We start from the raw sequence: 19,212 nt of genomic DNA, 5'->3' as shown, positions 1-19,212 counted from the left end.
GAACCCATTCCAACATTTTAGCAGTGCGTTACTTTCAGTCCGGGGTCTCTTTCTTTCTTTCTTTCTTTCTTTTTATTATTATTTCTACCGCTTTTCCAGCTCTACCGAGCGCACGTAGCTTTTCCAGATTTCTTCCGCAATTCCACAACCGAATGGTGGACGAGAGAAATCGCTGAAGTCTACAACAATCCGCACAACGCATCGAGAAGCTTGAAGTTTGATGGCCTGTGGATCGTAAGCGTTAAAAAAAAAAAAAAAAAAAAAAAAAAGAGATTTTTCTGCAGCTTTGCAGCCTCAGGTTGCTTCTCAGCACCTCAAAACCCACCGATGTTCTGACGCCGCCGAGGGAGGAGGGATGCGGGCGCTTAACGCTAAATATCAGGAACCGTCCGCTGAAATTGAAAAATCCTTCTTGTCAACGTTATTTCTTCTTTTATTTTGCCTGTCGACAAACGTTCCTTTCTCGGATCCTCGGTATTTACTTTTGACCCACCTGATGGCTCTTTTGCAGTGGTGGTGTTCTTCTAAAACTTCCTAAAGTCTTTTTTTTTTTTGTCCTCCCCCCCTTCCCCCTCCACGAGAGACCATTATTTATACCATTCTTACTTCCGTGAGGCAAAACGAGATTTGGCTCGCTTCTTAAATGAAGTGGACTTGCAACGGCTGTAGAATCTCTTAAAAACTAATATATTCCTAGCGAACCCCCCAAAACATCTAGAAACCCAGCAAAATATTTGTTTGGTTTTGGTTTTCCCCCCCCCCCCGCCCCCATACGCCAGCTCTGGTGTACTGCTGCAACCAGAAGACCACGGGCACCGAGGACGGGAGCCGCCGTTACGAAATTCAGAGATTTTAGTAATTTGCAGATCTGTAGCTCTGTTGTCTTTATCGGTTTCAATTTTACACAAAGGAAAACAAAAAAAAAACCAAAAAAAAAACCCCAAAAAAACCAACCCCCCTTCCCTTTGCGGGAAATATGACCGATAAATAAGTTCTTAAACCTGAAGCCTCTGCTTACAGTTAATCTCTCTGAATTTGATGCTTTACCCTCCGGGAAATGAGATAATCCCAACCTCTCTACGAAGGGAATTGCTCACGGGAAAAATTTCTCTGTTGAACCGTTGTTTTATACTGGTTTTAAAAAAAAAAAAAAAAAAAAAAAAAAAAAAGTCAACGCAACGGGCGGTTCTGAAAAAATCTGAGGATTTTTCCTGTTTGTTCCATTTACTCGGTCAGTGAGGGGCACGAGCTAAAATAGCCGAGAGGAACTAATTTCTCCGAATTTAAGAGAAATTCCTTCACGCGGCATTCTGCTTTGGGCTTTCAGGACATGAACGAACCTTCAAGCTTTGTTCACGGCTCCGTCAGCGGCTGTAGAAACCAAGAGCTGAACTTTCCACCGTACGTACCCCGTAAGTCTGATGGCTGCTGTAAACAATTTCAATATTTTGGGTCGCTCTGGTTCGTATAGAACTTCTTGTACGCTACGTGTGGCGTAACTGCCTGAAATTTGGTAGCCCCAAGAGAAAGTCACCCAACTCTCGGAGACGATCAACGCTCTTAACTTCCGTCTCTGTTGGGGAGAACAATGACCTCGTGGCACTTCTGAAAGTTAAGATTTTTTTATTTTTTTTTTTATTTTTTTTTGGGGGCTGGATTTTGGTATCTATTTTCTACAGGGAATTTACTTCGCGCGCGGTCAAGGATGTGGCTTTCAGGGTTTGGCATAATTTTGCCCCATGAAAAATGTAATTAATGACTACACCTCGCAAAAATCTCCTTGTGCCGCCTCTGATTAGACGTAATTATTCATAAAATTCGGAGGCCTCATTTGAGGAATGGTCTTGAAATACTCCCCTCTTCTTAGCAGGGCTTTACTTGAGTGCTGGTGTAGAGTAGTCCTAATTGGCCGTAACTCACTAATGCTTTATTGGAATACTTCTGCTGCTTCCTCACGTGTTTAAATATCATTTCTCAGAGTATTCAGAAACGGAATTTCGCCCCCAAAGTTTTCTATGTGGCCGATACGGTGGTATTTACGAAGGTTTGCAATATTTTCTGCGTTAGGATGTATTCTTTTACTCTTTGATCCTGGAAGAGCGGCTCTAACTGAGTTACTGCTGCTTTTGAGGACTCGGATACTTACACAGGATGAGGAATTTCAGAACTTCCGGAATTTATCAAATCAAAATTCAGCATTTCCCAAGTCTCCGAGACCCAACCTCAGAAAACCTAAAATGACTTTTTAATGAAAAGGAAAGAAATGAGCCCCCCCAAAAAAACCCACTTAAAAGGCAGTGAACACCAATGGAGATTATGCAAATTTGAAAACAAACCAAAAAATAACTCATTAAAATTCTTACTGGACGCGAAGTGTTAAAATCCGCGTGTCTTCACTCCCTTTCCCACAGAGTTAGGGTTCAGATCAGAGGGACTGGCTTTCAAAACGCTGTGCATGGAAGGCCAACAATACCTCCCAGATGGTTCTCCCGTCAGACACTACGATGTCCACAACCTTTACGGATGGTCACAAACAAAACCTACGCTCGAGTAAGTGGCTTTTTTTTTGGTTTGTTTTTTTTTTTTTTTTTTTTTTTTACCCCCCCCATTCTTTCCAAAACACATTGCACATTATTAGCCAATGTCTGCGTTCGGGTGCCGAAATGTTTCGGGAGTTTATTCACCCCGAATCATTTTATTTCCTCATGATTCTTCTTTTCACCCGAAGAGCTTCAGTTCTTCGATTCAGAAAAATCTGAGTAATCCCACCCAAAAATCCCACCCCAAAAACGTGCCTTACAAAACACAACAGAGAACAGTTCTGAACGCTTTGATTGATCAATACAAAGCAATCCCAGAATCTCGGACTGGTCAGGGCTGGAAGGGCCCTCTGGAGCTCCCCCAGTCCCACCCCCTGCCAGAGCAGGGGCACCTCCAGCAGTGGCACAGGACACCTCCAGGCGGGTTTGGAATGGCTCCAGAGGGGGAGACTCCACAACCTCTCTGGGCAGCTGTGTCAGTGCTGTGCCACCCCCAAAGGAAAGAAGTTCCTCCTCATGTTAAGATGGAACTTCCCATGGTCGCGTTTGTGCCCGTTCCCTCTTGTCCCGTCACTGGGCACCACTGGTCCCACCTCCCCGGCACCCGCCCTTTGGGGATTGATCAGCGTTGATAAGATCCCCCCTCAATCTTCTCTTCTCCAGACTAAAAAGCCCCCACGTCCCTCAGTCCTTCCTCATAGGAGAGATGTTCCAATCCCCTCATCATCTCCGTAGCCCTTTGCTGGACCCTCTCCAGCAGTTCCCTCTCCTTCTTGACCCGGGGAACCCTGAACTGGACACAGCGCTCCAGATGAGGCCTCCCCGGGGCAGAGCAGAGGGGGAGGATGACCTCCCTCCACCTGCTGGCCACGCTCTGCTTGATGCCCCCCAGGATGCCGTTGGCCGTGTTGGCCACCAGGGCACACTGCTGGCTCGTGGGCATCCTGTTGGCCACCAGGACTCCCAGGTCCCTTTCCACAGAGCTGCTCTCCAGAGCTGCTCTCCATCTCCAGGGATGACCTCCCTCCACCTGCTGGCCACACTCTGCTTGATGCCTCCCAGGATGCCGTTGGCCACCTTGGCCACCAGGGCACACTGCTGGCTCGTGGGCATCCTGTTGGCCACCAGGATTCCCAGGTCCCTTTCCACAGAGCTGCTCTCCAGAGCTGCTCTCCATCTCCAGGGATGACCTCCCTCCACCTGCTGGCCACGCTCTGCTTGATGCCCCCCAGGAGGCCGTTGGCCGCCTTGGCCACCAGGGCACACTGCTGGCTCGTGGGCATCCTGTTGGCCACCAGGACTCCCAGGTCCCTTTCCACAGAGCTGCTCTCCAGAGCTGCTCTCCATCTCCAGGGATGACCTCCCTCCACCTGCTGGCCACGCTCTGCTTGATGCCCCCCAGGAGGCCGTTGGCCGCCTTGGCCACCAGGGCACACTGCTGGCTCGTGGGCATCCTGTTGGCCACCAGGACTCCCAGGTCCCTTTCCACAGAGCTGCTCTCCAGCAGGTCAACCCCCAACCTCTACTGGTGGAGGGGGTTATTCCTCCCCAGATGCAGTACCCCCCACTCGCCCTTGTTGAGCCGATTATTAGTCGACGATAATCTCAAGCGCTCAGACTAATTCGAGCGCCCGGAAAATTTTTGTTGCCACCCATTTCTCTGCTCATATGTTTTATTTCTGAGGTCGATCTTCTTTTGGCCTTCCCTCAAGGGAGGGAAAATGAATATAGATTTTAAAACGTAGGTCACAGTACAGACATTCTTAAGTGAACATCATTAAGATTAATAAAATGGTGCTGAAAAGGGAAAACTGACTTCTGAAACGTCAATCGCCTGCCTAGGTTTTCCTCCCAAGAAATTGTTTTCTCAGTTCCAAGACAAATTTTATGACGTATTTCCTACCGAATCGTATTGTAGCCGATTTTTCATAACTTCTGATGCAACGATAATTAACCAATGGTGCATTTCTGGTTTAACGAGCAAGAAAGGAACTGCTTTCCTTTGTAGATCTCCGCCACATTACCCCCCCCGGTAACATTTCTATTCCATTAAAAGAAGGGTTTATCCGAGGGGATGTTACATTCAGCAGCGTGCCGTTGCGTCACTTGGAGTCGAGACATTCACAGTATTGCTGAGAAGACAGGAAGGAAATATTCTTATTCTTATTCTTATTCTTATTCTTATTCTTATTCTTATTCTTATTCTTATTCTTATTCTTATTCTTATTCTTAATCTTAATCTTAATCTTATTCTTATTCTTATTCTTATTCTTAATCTTAATCTTAATCTTATTCTTAATCTTAATCTTAATCTTAATCTTAATCTTATTCTTATTCTTATTCTTATTCTTATTCTTAATCTTAATCTTAATCTTAATCTTAATCTTATTCTTATTCTTATTCTTATTCTTATTCTTATTCTTAATCTTAATCTTAATCTTATTCTTATTCTTATTCTTATTCTTAATCTTAATCTTATTCTTATTCTTATTCTTATTCTTAATCTTAATCTTAATCTTAATCTTAATCTTAATCTTAATCTTATTCTTATTCTTATTCTTATTCTTATTCTTATTCTTATTCTTATTCTTAATCTTAATCTTAATCTTAATCTTAATCTTAATCTTATTCTTATTCTTATTCTTATTCTTATTCTTATTCTTATTCTTATTCTTAATCTTAATCTTAATCTTATTCTTAATCTTATTCTTAATCTTAATCTTAATCTTAATCTTAATCTTATTCTTATTCTTATTCTTAATCTTAATCTTAATCTTAATCTTAATCTTAATCTTAATCTTATTCTTAATCTTAATCTTAATCTTATTCTTATTCTTATTCTTATTCTTATTCTTATTCTTATTCTTATTCTTATTCTTAATCTTAATCTTAATCTTAATCTTAATCTTAATCTTAATCTTAATCTTATTCTTATTCTTATTCTTATTCTTATTCTTATTCTTATTCTTATTCTTAATCTTAATCTTAATCTTAATCTTAATCTTATTCTTATTCTTATTCTTATTCTTATTCTTATTCTTATTCTTATTCTTAATCTTAATCTTAATCTTAATCTCATTCTCATTCTCATTATTTTTATTCTTCTTCTTATTATTATTTTAATTATCATTATTTTAATTATCATTATTTTAATTATTATTATTCTAATTATTATTTTTAATTAGTATTTTTATTTTATTTTTATTATTATCATTATTATTTTTATTATTGTTATTATTTTTATTTTTATTTTTATTTTTATTTTTATTTTTATTTTTATTTTTATTTTTATTTATTAGCCAAATCTAAAGGAATTTTTTTATTGTAAGTAGGCAGCAATTGAACACGAAGGGGAATATTATCATTGGCCCTGTTAAGAAAGATTTTCTTCTGTTTTAAAAGAAACTTTATTATATTGGATAGTATCGTTTATCACACTATTTTACCATTATATACCATCATATATGATATCATTATAACACGATCCTTTGCCTTACCTCCCTTATCTCAGGATAATAAAATGCGGAGAAATAAAAGAGAGCGGAAGACATCTTCGTTATCTCGGAAGAAATTCTTGCGCTCCATTAGTCTAGTTTCTAGTAATTACGCTCCGTTAGTCTGGTTGTATACTTTGCAATAATTACACATTTTTTTTTGTTCAACAGCCTTTCGGCAACCCACGCGATGCTGACAGGTCTAATATTCGCAGTCGTTGTGTTTCTCCCTCCCTAATTATCGTTTTGGTCTGAATTGCCTTAGGATCATTTTTTTTTTTTTCACCGTTGCTGCAAATTTTCCGCTCTTGCGGTCACAGACCAACACGCCCTCGACCGGATCACGTAACCCTTAAAACCTGTGAGTGGGGCGACACTTCTCTTCTCCCATAAAGTCGTTAACCTTAACCGGAAATCCTTAATTTCGCCCCTCCCTGCTTTGCCAGGTCGTTTTCTAACTGCGAGGCGGTTGACTCTTAATTTCTGCAGAGGGAATCATAAAATCGCAGAATCGCATACTTCTCACGGTTGGAAGGGACCTTTGAGATCAACAAGTCCAACCGTCAACCCGACACTGCCAAACCCACCACTGACCCGTGTCCCTCAGCACCACGTCCGCCCCTCTGTTAAACGCCTCCAGAGATGGTGACACTACCACTCCTCTGGGCGGCCTGTGCCAGCGCTTGACAACCCTTTCCGGGAAGAACTTTTTTCTGATGAACCTTCTCTGATGTAACCTGAGGCCGTTTCCTCTCCTCCTATCACTTGTTCCTTGGGAGAAGAGACCAACCCCCCCCTCGCTACCCCCTCCTTTCAGGGAGTTGTAGAGAGCGAGAAGGTCTCCCCTCAGCCTCCTCTTCTCCAGGCTGAAGAACCCCAGTTCCCTCAGCAGCTCCTCATCAGACTTCTCCTCCAGACCCCTCACCGGCTTCGTTGCCCTTCTCTGGACCCGCTCCAACACCTCAATGTCTTTCTTGTAGTGAGGGGCCCAAAAACTCAACACAGCACTCGAGGTGGGGTCTCACCGGTGCCGAGTACAGGGGGACGATCACTGCCCAAGTCCTGCTGGCCACACTATTTCTGATACAAGCCAGGATGCTGTGGGCCTTCTTGGCCACCTGGGCACACTGTGGGCTCATATTTAGCCGTCTGTCCACCGACACCCCCAGGTCCTTTTCCGCCACTCTTCCCCACGCCTCTAAAATCTGTGGGGTTGGTGTGCCCCAAGTGCAGGACCCATCACTTGGCCTTGTTGAACCTCACGCCATTGACCTCGGCCCATCCATCCGGACTGTCCAGATCCCTCTGCAGAGCCATCCTACCCTCAAGCAGGTCGACACTCCCACCCAACTTGGTGTCGTCTGCGAACTTACGGAGGGTGCGCTCCATCCCCTCATCCAGGTCGTGGATAAAGGTATTCAGGAGAACCGACCCCATGTGTGGGTCATAGAGAATTCCAATAAAACCCACATCTCGGTTGGCTTTACGGCTGCTTGTGCTCACACGGACAGCACAGCAGCGCTTTCCTGCAGAGATATAAACCGTTAATTTTTAATTTTGGAGTCGCGTGTAAGACCTTTCACGGTGATCTTAGTTCTCATCCCGTTGGTTTCTACTCCCACATGCAATCCCAGCGCTTTGCGGAATCTCACAAAGGAGCGAGGGATCGTCGTCACCCGTTCGACCTATCCCAGCAGCGGAAAATGGTCGGGACATTGGTTGGGGGACAACACGGCGGCCTGGCATCAGCTTGATAAATCCATCATCGGTACGCCGACGCAACCTATGACCGATTTAGTCCACGGTTCTTCTCGGTTTCCTCCCTGATAACGGTCTACTCAGTTGAGCAATCGGAATTTACAGCCAATTTCTTCTTGACCTCTTTTTTTTTTTTCTCCTTATCACCCCTTAAGAAAGTCTTCTACCGGAATTGGGTTTGATTGCGTGGGTTTGAGCACCGCGTTGTCCTCAAATTCATCCCCCGTCGTTTTCCCATCATCCTCTCCCCCGGTGCCTGAAATCTGCCGCTTTGCTTCTTAAGAACCACCTTTCCTGGGGGAATTCTGGAAATTCTTTGTTTTTTCTCATTCCGCTTTGCCCAATCTACACAACCCTCACCATAAAGTGCAGTGGTTATTATTGAATTATTATTATTATTATTATTATTATTATTATTATTATTATTATTATTATTATTATTATTATTATTATTACTATTACTACTATTATTATAACATTATTATTATTTTATTATTATTACTATTATTTCATTATTATTATTATTATTATTATTATTTTATTATTATTACTATTATTATTTTATTATTATTATTATTTTTTTTCCTTGCAGGTATGATGGAGTTCAGTCTCTTCGGAATATCTTATGTAAGCTCCCGATTTATTGCCTTCTATTTCACTTGTCTTTATTAACAAAAAATGTATAATATTGCCATTGGATTATTTTATTTTATTTTATTTTATTTTATTTTTAAATTTTCAGACAGGAGCAGATATCTGCGGCTTCTTCGGAGATTCGGAGTACGAGCTGTGCGCTCGATGGATGGAACTGGGCGCCTTTTACCCATATTCGAGGAATCACAACGGGAAAGGATCCAAGGTGGGCACCTCCCACATCTGCTTCGACTGAGTTTTTTATTTCCCGCATTTTCCTCATTTCCTACTTTTTTTTTTTTTTTTTTTTTTTAAAAATTCCCCGTATATGCTGGTTTCGGATAAACACACCACGTCTAGAAGAAGAAAATATTTCGTTTTCATGAGTTCCACTGCTACCAAACACGCCAACTCTACAAGACTAAAATAGTTATTTTATTTTATTTTATTTTTTTTTTTAATCTAGGCCCTTTTTATTTCAACACGCCACGCTTAGGAGACGAAAATAATCACTTTTATGGCCACACACGTTTTAAAGGGGCAAACCTGATCTTCGTTTTGTCATGCCTAATTGCTCATCGTTTTCCAGCAAATTAGAAAAGGGAACAGTGGAATGAGATTCCCGAGTATCGAAAATTCCTGCGCTTTGCCCACTTCCTTTCGTAAAATATTGTATTTCTTTTACGAATAAATGAAAACAACTGTCTAAACGGTGGACTGTAGTCTCAGGGCTATATAATAGAAAGCTGTAAAATAAAATAACCGGGAAAACGGCAATGAGGGAAACAGCATTTTTATCCCCGTTAGACCTTTAGGTCTAACGGAGCAGAGCTTCATTAAAGAAGCGAAAAATAAACAAAGGCACCCAAAATTAGAGGAGAACAAGGGATTCGCAAGGCTCCGCCCCGCATCTTCTCAGCTGGGCTTTGCTCGGTCGATTTTGAGGCGTTTGACATTTACTGCCGCTAAATGAGACGGATTTCGGGGCGATGTAGAAGAGGAAAAAAACGGGAAACAATGAGGTCTTTTTCCCCCTCCCGTCTCTCCCAAACAAAAATTTTTTTTTTTTTTTTTTTTTTTCTTTTTTCCCTTGTTTAGAGGCAAGATCCCGTCGCTTGGAATTCAACATTTGAAGAGATTTCCAGGCAGGTGCTGAATATAAGATACGCCCTCCTGCCCTACCTGTACACGCTGATGCACGAAGCCAACGCTCACGGCAGCACCGTCGTCCGCCCTCTGCTCCATGAGTAAGTGTGATTCTTCCTTCTCCCTTAACGCGTCTCCACGGAAGTCCACCGCATTTCCGTAATCCTCGTAAAAAAAAAAATCTTCCCCTCTGTCACAGCGAATTTTCTTTTAAAACGGGCAAAGGATCGAGAAAACGCACGTTCAGTGGCATCTCCCAACGGCAGCTCAAGGTCTCCGTTTCCCGCAACGGCGGGATTTATTTTTTATTTATTTTTTTTTTTTTTTAACCCGTAAATATAACCAATGTATAAGTTTTATCGCTCATTCTCGCCGCGCCTTGTGGCGTTCAGCAAATACGTTCTGGTCGGTACCGGGTATCCGTAGAATTCGAGAGCATCTCTTGCAAAACCCAAAATTTCAAGCCGGGAAAGAGAAAAAGTGGGAGAAAATAGGGGGTTTTGACACGTCTTGAGACGTTTGCGGGGCACGGTAACTTATTTTGGCTAAACTCATATAGCGTTGTTTTTTTTTAAGAAAAAGGTTTTTTTTTTTAATAGCAGTGTTTTTTTTAAAAAAAAGACATGGTTTTGGAGATTTTTTTTGTACCTGGTCAGAAGGGGCCAAAGACTGGTTAATACCTGAATGTTGAAGATGAAGTATAATATTTAAAAATCTTTGTCTTCCGCTAAAAACTACCGAATTGTCAGCGTGGAATCCCGGCCGGCCGAATTTCGACTAATCTAAGACTTGCTTCCGACAAAGCCGCCGCGAAAAAAAAAAAAAAAAAAGAAATGGCACAAATGGGAAAGTAATCGGGGGCACTACGCCTTAATTTTGCTGTTGTTAATGTCAAGTAAAATGGATTTTTTTTATTATTTATTTTTTTTTTTAAGATTTTGTGCTCTAAATATACAAAATCAAAGTTTTAGTATATATATACGTAGAAACAGGCCAGCAGACGCGAAGAAGCAGCAGAAATGAAAATTAAGTGATACGTGGTATTTCCCGAAAGGTTCTCACATTGGGATCTCAATGCTTTCTTGATAAGTCGTAAATTTGGAATTCTGATGCATTTTTAAATAAGACGGTGTCGATTCTTAATAATTTTTTTTTTAAATAATTCTTTTTTTATTAATTCTAATTAATAAATAGGTAATAAAGACGAGCTGCTATTGCTGGTAGCGTGCTTGCAGTCGAGGAAAAGGTAGTTTTACTGAGAAAAAAAAGGCTTCGACAAGGAACCGTTTTGGGCAAAGTCGACACCGGGGGTGTGACCGCCCTCTCGTTACTCTGCAGGTTCGTGGAAGACAAAACGACGTGGGACATATACAAACAATTTCTGTGGGGACCGGCACTGCTCATCAGCCCCGTACTGGAAAAGGTGAACTATGGCGAAAAGTTGGGGGAAATATTAGAAATGGATGAAAATATTAGAATATAGACTGGAGCGTCTTACTTCGAACTTTACTTTTTGGCTTTAATAGATCCGAAAATAAAAATATTTAATTCCAGGGTGCTGTAACAGTGAATGCTTACCTACCGAATGCCCGCTGGTACGATTACCACACGGTAAGTAATTAAAAAAACTCGATTATATTTATTTTTTTCTTAATGTTAAACAAGAGGGCGGTGTGCTGGGGTGGAGCGCGAATCCACCACCTGTGTTTTACCAACACGTGGCCAAGAGGAGTTCTTAGGGATGTAAAAAAAAAAAAAGGTAAAACGCGACAAAATGTCCAAAAAACCGTAAAAAAATGTAAAAAAAAAAATTTTTTTTTTCTTCTGTTGATCAGTTTGTTTTAATGTAATCCGGTTCAACATGAAGAGTTAAAAGGTGGAATAATATCCGTAATTGCGCTTTCATGTTGGCTTTTTTTTTTTTTTTTTTTTTTCCTAATCTTCAACGATACATAAAATTTCTTTTCTAAGAATGATGGACCGGAGGAAGACGGAAGTTTTAAACAGTTTTTTACGGCCTCAGGCTTTAAAATTCCCTCCATTCGTCGGGCGTTGTGTAATTGTTTCATACAGGCAGAGTTTCGGATCTTGAAAATACATTAAAATATACTCTGTCTTATTAATATATTCAAATCTTGAAAATCTATTAAAAAAAAAAAAAAGATTTGCAGCGACAACTTTCTCAGTATTTGTTGAAGTTTTTATAACACTTTCATCCCAAAGAAATGTTTAAAATGGGTAATTCAACAAAGCGACTATCTTTTTTTTTTTATTTATTTATTTTTTTTATCATAAATAGGGTAAGTATATTGGATTTAGGGGACAATTCAGAAATTTATCATCTCCTTTGGAACACATCAACCTCCACGTCCGAGGCGGTTACATCCTCGCTCAGCAAAGCCCTGCGACTACAACATTTTACAGGTATGACAAAAAAAACCCCAAACCCTAAACTATTAAAATTTCATTATTTCAATATTTCACTATTTCAAATTTCATTCAAAATTATTTTAATTTAATTTTTTTTTGTTTTGTTTTTGCTTTTTAGGGGAGGGGATACTTAATTAGTGGCCTGGCAAATAAATAAAACGTGTATTAATTACATAGGGAGAGCGGTTTTTGGGTTTTTGTTTTTTTTTTTTTTTTTTTAGTCTCCTTCTTTTCCAACTGGGAAAACTCAAATTTTCTGTTTTAGCGTACACCACGCTTGGAAGCGTCTCCCGTTTTGTATAAATGTTAGCGTTTACGAGAAAAATCGACGTGTACGGGAGCACCTTAATGTCATGGCAGTTTTTTCTTCTTCTTTTTCGGTTTCCTCCCCGTGGCCTCCTTTAAACGTACCGTCAGGGATTGGGGAAGACAGAGATAAATTGTGTTGCGCGCAACGTTTCTAACATAAATCTCGAGGAGCATCAAATGTGATTGCCTGAGAAAAATACGCTTTTTTGGGTTTATTTTTTTGGTTTTTTTTTGTTTTTTTTCCCCCCACAGCCGAAAAAACCCGTTGTCACTTATCGTCGCTTTGAGTGACAGTCAACTTGCAGAAGGTCGGCTTTACTGGGACGATGGGGTGAGCATTGGTAAGCGCTAAATTTCCCGTTTCCGTGATAAATTAACTCGTTCCGAGGCTACGAGGCATAAATATCGCCTTTCTTCAGCCGGGTGGATCGCTAACATCAGCAGTTAATTTTTATTTCAGGATTATTGTACGATTGCGCAAACGCGGCACAGGAAGCAGGAGCAGCAGCCAGGAAAAAAAATAAAAAAATAAAAAAATAAAAAAAAAGACAGTAAAATGATTAAACTGATGAAACGTAAACCGATAAAGATGATAAAATGTCAACTGAGGAAAACGATGGTCCAATAATAACATAATGCTCTTATTTATAGAGTATATATTTTGCGTATATTGAATTGTGCCCCGGACCTACGACAACATATATAATACGGATTTTTTTTTTTTTTTTTTTTTTTTTTCTCAAACCTGTGGGGAAAATAGCCATAGATAAAGGGAGAAGCTTTAACCAATTTCCTGTATATTAATAAATTCAAATGATCTTCAGATCAGAACGTTGCAGGAAGTCTGCACAACGCAGATACGTCTACTATATACGCCGAAGAATTCTTCAATTTAATCAAAAAAAATCCAAGGTGAAGAGCAAATGCATTTTCCTTTTTTTTTTTTTTTTTCACAGATACGTATGAAAACGGTGTGTATCTGCTGACGTCATTTACCGCTAATGGGGTATGTCACGTTAACGCGCTGGTTTTGCGTACCCAGGGGGATTAGCGTCGTGCGTCTAAATAAGGTTTTTTAATTTGGCATTGACAAATTCGTTTGGTATTCGGCACCTCGCTGGTAGCGGAGAAGCCCGCCGAGGTGGAGGAACTGGGAAAATCAGAGCCTCCAGCATTTATTTTCCAAATAATTTTCCAAATTTTTTTTTTTTTTTTCCAAAATTCCAATTTTCCAAATAAATAACAGCATAGGGATGTAGGGTTTTTTTTTTTCTTTTTCTTTTTTTTTTTTTTTAATTGAAGAAGAGGAAAAAATTGTAAGCCTGAAGTGAGCTGAAAAAATGCATCTTCCGAGAAGTAACGTCCCGAGGGCAAATCACTCCTTTTCTTTTCCCACTTCCTTTAGACTGTTTTAGACATAAAGGTTTTGCACAGCAATTACAGCGATTCAAACAACCTGAAGTTTACCCAAATTAAAGTCTTGGGGGTGACCTCGAGTGTTCAGAAGGTGACGGTATCGCAGAACGGAGAAGCAATCCAGTCTCCTCACGCTGTGTCCTACGACAGCCAAAATCAGGTAAATTAACAAGTTTTGGGGGGTTTTTCCCCGCCGCGGTCCCGCCGTTCGGCGCGGCCCACGAGATAAAACTCGGTCGATGTTTAATTTCGTTTATCGCCCTTTCTACGGAACTCAGTGTTCTCTTGAGTCTCGCGTCGGTCTGCCTGGCAGCGGAAAGCCGAAAAGATAACGCGCTAATAAATTTAAAGAGATGATTATTATATAAAAAGGAATGCGTATGATAGGAACATACCGTGTAAAATCTGTAGCAGCATAGCGGAAGGTAGCGTGATGTAATATAATATAGTATAATATAATGTAATATGTTATCTTATAATATGTTATAATATGTTATAATATGTTATAATATGTTATAATATTTTATGTTATAATATGTTATAATATTTTATGTTATAATATGTTATAATATGTTATAATAAATATGTTATAATATAATATAATACGTTATAACATAGTATAATATAACATAAGATAATTTAATATGTTATAATATAATATGATATAATATGATTTAATGTAATATGATATGATGTCATGGAATATGTTATAATATAATGTGATATAACATAACATAACATAATATGTTATAATATGATATAATATGATATAATATGATTTAATATAATATGATATGATGTCATGGAATATGTTATAATATAATGTGATATAATATAATACAATACAATACAATACAATATAATATAATATAATATAATATAATATAATATAATATAATATAATATAATATAATATAATATAATATAATATAATATAATATGATATAATATGATATGATATGATGTCATGGAATATGTTCTAATATAATGCGATTTAACATGACATAACATAACATAACATAACATGACATAACATAACATAACATAACATAATATAACATGTTATGTTATAATTAATATAAGATAAGATAAGATAATATGTTCTAATATATTATAATATGATATAATATGATTCAATATAATATGATATGATGTCATGGAATATGTTCTAATATAATGTGATATAATGTAATATAATGTGATATAATGTGATATAATGTGATATAATAATATAATATAATATAATATAATGTAATATAATATAATATAATATAATATAATATAATATAATATAATATAATATAATATAATATAATGTAATATAATATAATATGATATAATATAATGTAATAGAATATAATATGATACGATGTCATGGAATATGTTCTAATATAATGTGATATAATGTAATATAATGTGATATAATGTGATATAATGTGATATAATAATATAATATAATATAATATAATGTAATATAATATAATATAATATAATATAATATAATATAATATAATATAATATAATATAATATAATATAATGTAATAGAATATAATATGATATAATATAATGTAATAGAATATAATATGATACGATGTCATGGAATATGTTATAATATAATGTGATATAATATGACGTAATGTGACACAATGCGATATAATGTGATATAATATAATATAATATAATATAATATAATAGAATAGAATAGAATAGAATAGAATAGAATAGAATAGAATAGAATAGAATAGAATATGATACGATGTCATGGAATATGTTATAATATAATGTGATATAATGTGACGTAATGTGACACAATGCGATATTATAAATAACCAGGAAGACGAATTAAGAAGATAAAGAGAAGCAATCAGAAATAAGGACCTGCTGTGCTCCGTGAGCTGCAGAAAACCGAGACACCTTCAAAGCACATTTATTAATGCTTCTTTTTTTTTGGTTTTTCCCCAAAGATCCTGGAAATCACCCACCTGGAGCTTGAATTAGGCAAAGACTACACACTACAGTGGAGCTGAAATGCCCGCAAATAGCGCCGGCCGCCGTGGAGCTGAACTCTCCCCCCTTCACAAATTGTTCTTTCTCTCTTCCTTCTGCCTCTTTGACTTCTTAAAATACTCTGCGCTATAAACGTGTACAGTTCGTATCAAGGTACGATGTGCGGAAAGGAGTCGTGGTTTCGTGTCGATCCCGGATAACTACACGTAAAGCGGAATTTGTGTGGTTTTTTTTTTTTTTTTTCCAAACTTTACGGCCCTTCGAGATCACTCGGTCTTTCAAAATGAGAATATGAATGCGAAATGAGGTGATTTCCCTAAGGCAAAATTCCGCCTGACGTCCTGCTCGCTGCATTTCGGAAAAATATGGGCGTGAACTGTGGGTACGCGGGGCAGTAAATCTGCCCGTGTTGAGTTTCCATCTTCCTTTACGTCACAATTTACAGAGAAGCATTTAAGGGCGATCACGTGGATCGGTTTAAAATAAAAAGGTGCTGCGGTGGTTGTTGATCTATCAAATACTAAAGCACTCGCCCAAATCCTTGGAAGTTTTGTTTTGTTTTGTTTTTTTTTGGTATGACTTTGAACAGGCGCTCGAGTTCTCCAATGTTTTGATCTGAAGGTTGTGTAAAATTAAACTTGACGCTTCGATGCTAACTTAAAAAAAAAGAAAGTATTGACTTTTTATTGAGTTTTATTTCACGGAAGGAAACGTTGTTGTAAGTTTACTGGGACGGCGGTTCACGTTAAAGGCTTTTTGGATCTTGGAAGTGCGACGTACGACATAAACTGATTGATAAAGAGCATTTCCACTTAAATTTCTTGGGATTAAGAGTCTGTCGGAAGCAGCGGGAATCTCTAGAGCCCTCTGCTTAAAACCCACTTCAATGGTTAGTCTACGCATTAAATTCTATAATTAAAATTCTATAATTAAACAGTGAAATAGCCAATATCACTCTAATTATAGGACTAAATCTCTCGAGACTTCCCAACACTGTAGGGAAAATGGAAACCCGAAAAAAAAAAAAAAAAAGGATCACTTCAGATAAAATTCACCGTATTGAAAAACATTTTTGGCCAAAGAAACCCGTAATTTCTGTGCTGTGACACCACACGCATGTCTTGCAAAAGCGTCGCTGTAGTCCGACGAGCTTAATTTTCCATAGGATTCCACGAGCAGCGAAATACACCGCTCGTCATAATTACGCCAAAGGATTTTTAATTTTTCAACCACAGATCCTTTCAGCCAAACTAAAGGCCTCTACCGCTGATCAACGCAAGGGCTGTTCTGCTCTTGGTGTTTCTCTGCTCCGTGCCGGAGTTTCTTCCCTCCTCCATTAGTTTCAGTCACAGAATCACAGAATCACGGAATGTTCAGAGTTGGAAGGGACCTCTAGAGATCACCCAGCCCCACTCCCCTGCCAAAGCAGGATTGCCCAGAGCACATTACTCAGGACTGCATCCAGGCGGGTCTTGAAAATCTCCAGAGAAGGGGACTCCACAACCTCCCTGGGCAGCCTGGGCCAGTGCTCTGTCACCCTCACCATAAAGAAGTGTTTCCGTGTATTTGAGCGGAACTTCCTGTCTTCTAACTTGTGCCCATTGCCCCTCGTCCTGTCACTGGGAACCAATGAAAAGAGCCTGGCTCCATCCTCCTTCAACCCACCCTTCAGATACTTGTACGCCATAATAAGGTCTCCCCTCAGCCTTCTCTTCTCCAGGCTAAAGAGTCCCAGCTCTCTCAGCCCTTCTCATAAGGCAGATGCTCCAAGCCCTTAGTCATCTTAGTTGCCCTTCGCTGGACTCGCTCCAGCAGTTCCCTGTCCCTCTTGAACTGGGGAGCCCAGAACTGGACACAGTACTCCAGTTGTGGCCTCACCAGTGCAGAGTAGAGGGGGAGAATGACCTCCTTTGACCTACTGGCCACACTCTTCCCTATGCAGCCCAGGATTCCATTGGCCTTTTTGGCAACAAGGGCACATTGCTGGGCCATGGATAATTTATTGTCTACCACAACCCCCAGATCCTTCTCCTCCAAGCTACTTCCCAGCAGGTCCGCCCCTAACCTATACTGGTGCCTAGCATTCTTCCTCCCCAGGTGCAGGACCTTGCCCTTGCTCTCGTAGATCCTCATTAGGTTCTTCTCTGCCCAGCTCTCCAGCCTGTCCAGGTCACTCTGGATGGCAACGTGGCTCTCTGGGGTGTCAGCCACCCCACCCAGTTTGGTATCATCAGCAAACTTGCTGAGGATACACTCTGTCCCCTCATCCAGGTCATTAATGAATATATTGAACAAAATTGGACCGAGTATTGACCCCTGGGGGACACCACTGGTTACAGGCCTCCAACCAGACTCTGTGCCGCTGATCACAACCCTCTGAGTTCTGTTAATCAATCTGATTAGTCAATCGCTCAAAAGTGAAGAGGAGATTTCAGTCTGATGGTGAAAAATGTACTTTTTCTCACTATCAAGAGATCATTTCCTTTAAGGTAGAGAATTTCTTTCACCCGATGTCTTGGACCAAGTTCTTGTAGTTGTCCAAGCTGGGATGAGTGTGGGTTGAAAGCCATGATGCCCTTGAGGAGACACTCAATGGAGAAGGTGCCCTTGCGCGCTGGCTGCGACTCCAACTTTCAGGGGTAAAAATTTTTAGCTTTTCTTGTCATTGCTACAGCCGTTGGGGGGGTAACAATGGCCAACTGCTCCCTGACGGACTTGGGGGACTGAGCTTGGTCCCGTGGTCAGCAAGGCTAGATCAGCCCAAAGTCCAGACCACCGGGCAAGACTGTGGCGATGAGGCAGGTCCAAAGTGAAGGCAAGAACACGGGTTGGGATGATGTCCAGTGACGGTAACCAGGGTCAGACACAACTCAGCGGTCCCTGGATAAGCCAGGTGGGATGAGGCAGGTCCAAGGTCCAGATGAGAAATGACGGAGAGGACCAAGTCAAGGTCCCGCTCAAGGAGGACAGCCATGGCTGCGCTGAACCTGCAGGGCTAAAAAGCCTCGATCTGGGCTGAAATGGCCTCATGGGCCCTTGACAATAGTGGGGTTGAGACCCTCAGGTGTCCAGGTCCCCTCAGGCTCTTTGGGAACTTCTAGATGCCCCACTCCTGGCAGCTGGGTCTTGGGTATCTTGGATGTCTAGGTCTCCTGGAGACCTGGGTCCCCCCTCGTAGATCATACTGGGTGCATTTAAAGGATGATGGAAAGGATGATGGAAAGGATGGAAAGGATGATGGAAAGGAAAGGCATTTAAAGGATGATGGAAACGTCAGACGCACTCAACGTGGTTTCAGAAAGGGAAAGTCCCGTTTAACTGATTTCATATCCTTCTATGACAAAGTCACCTAAGGGATGAAGGAGAAGTGGTGGATGTAGATTTTCCCGGATTTTAGTGAGGCTGTCCCTCACAGCATCCTTCTGGACACGTTGTCCGACTGTGGGATGAGTGGGTTCACGGCGAAGAACTGGCTGAA

General features: G+C 40.1%; 1 protein-coding gene across 1 annotated transcript in view; it reads left to right on the top strand.

Annotated features, from left to right (window-relative positions):
- The window catches only part of LOC309684877 (maltase-glucoamylase-like), a gene marked incomplete at its 5' end in the record, with an annotated part of 59,208 nt that extends 42,729 nt beyond the window's left edge, over nt 1–16,479 (top strand). Inside the window, 14 exons of the mRNA XM_082500722.1 lie at nt 100–234; nt 1,328–1,412; nt 2,412–2,550; nt 7,669–7,802; nt 8,385–8,419; nt 8,535–8,651; nt 9,524–9,672; nt 10,910–10,994; nt 11,126–11,182; nt 11,871–11,995; nt 12,563–12,651; nt 13,267–13,316; nt 13,716–13,886; nt 15,692–16,479. Coding sequence (XP_082356848.1) covers nt 100–234; nt 1,328–1,412; nt 2,412–2,550; nt 7,669–7,802; nt 8,385–8,419; nt 8,535–8,651; nt 9,524–9,672; nt 10,910–10,994; nt 11,126–11,182; nt 11,871–11,995; nt 12,563–12,651; nt 13,267–13,316; nt 13,716–13,886; nt 15,692–15,754 — 1,434 coding nt within the window. The 3' untranslated portion in view covers nt 15,755–16,479. The remainder of the gene's footprint in view (nt 1–99; nt 235–1,327; nt 1,413–2,411; nt 2,551–7,668; nt 7,803–8,384; nt 8,420–8,534; nt 8,652–9,523; nt 9,673–10,909; nt 10,995–11,125; nt 11,183–11,870; nt 11,996–12,562; nt 12,652–13,266; nt 13,317–13,715; nt 13,887–15,691) is intronic.
- Nucleotides 16,480–19,212: the final 2,733 nt, after the last annotated feature.

This window comes from Vanellus vanellus, assembly GCF_965231255.1.
Source record: "Vanellus vanellus genome assembly, contig: HAP1_SCAFFOLD_411, whole genome shotgun sequence".
NCBI classification, from domain to species: Eukaryota; Metazoa; Chordata; class Aves; order Charadriiformes; family Charadriidae; genus Vanellus; species Vanellus vanellus.
Note: the sequence above shows the minus strand (reverse complement) of the source record. Positions and strands in the feature narration are given on the sequence as shown.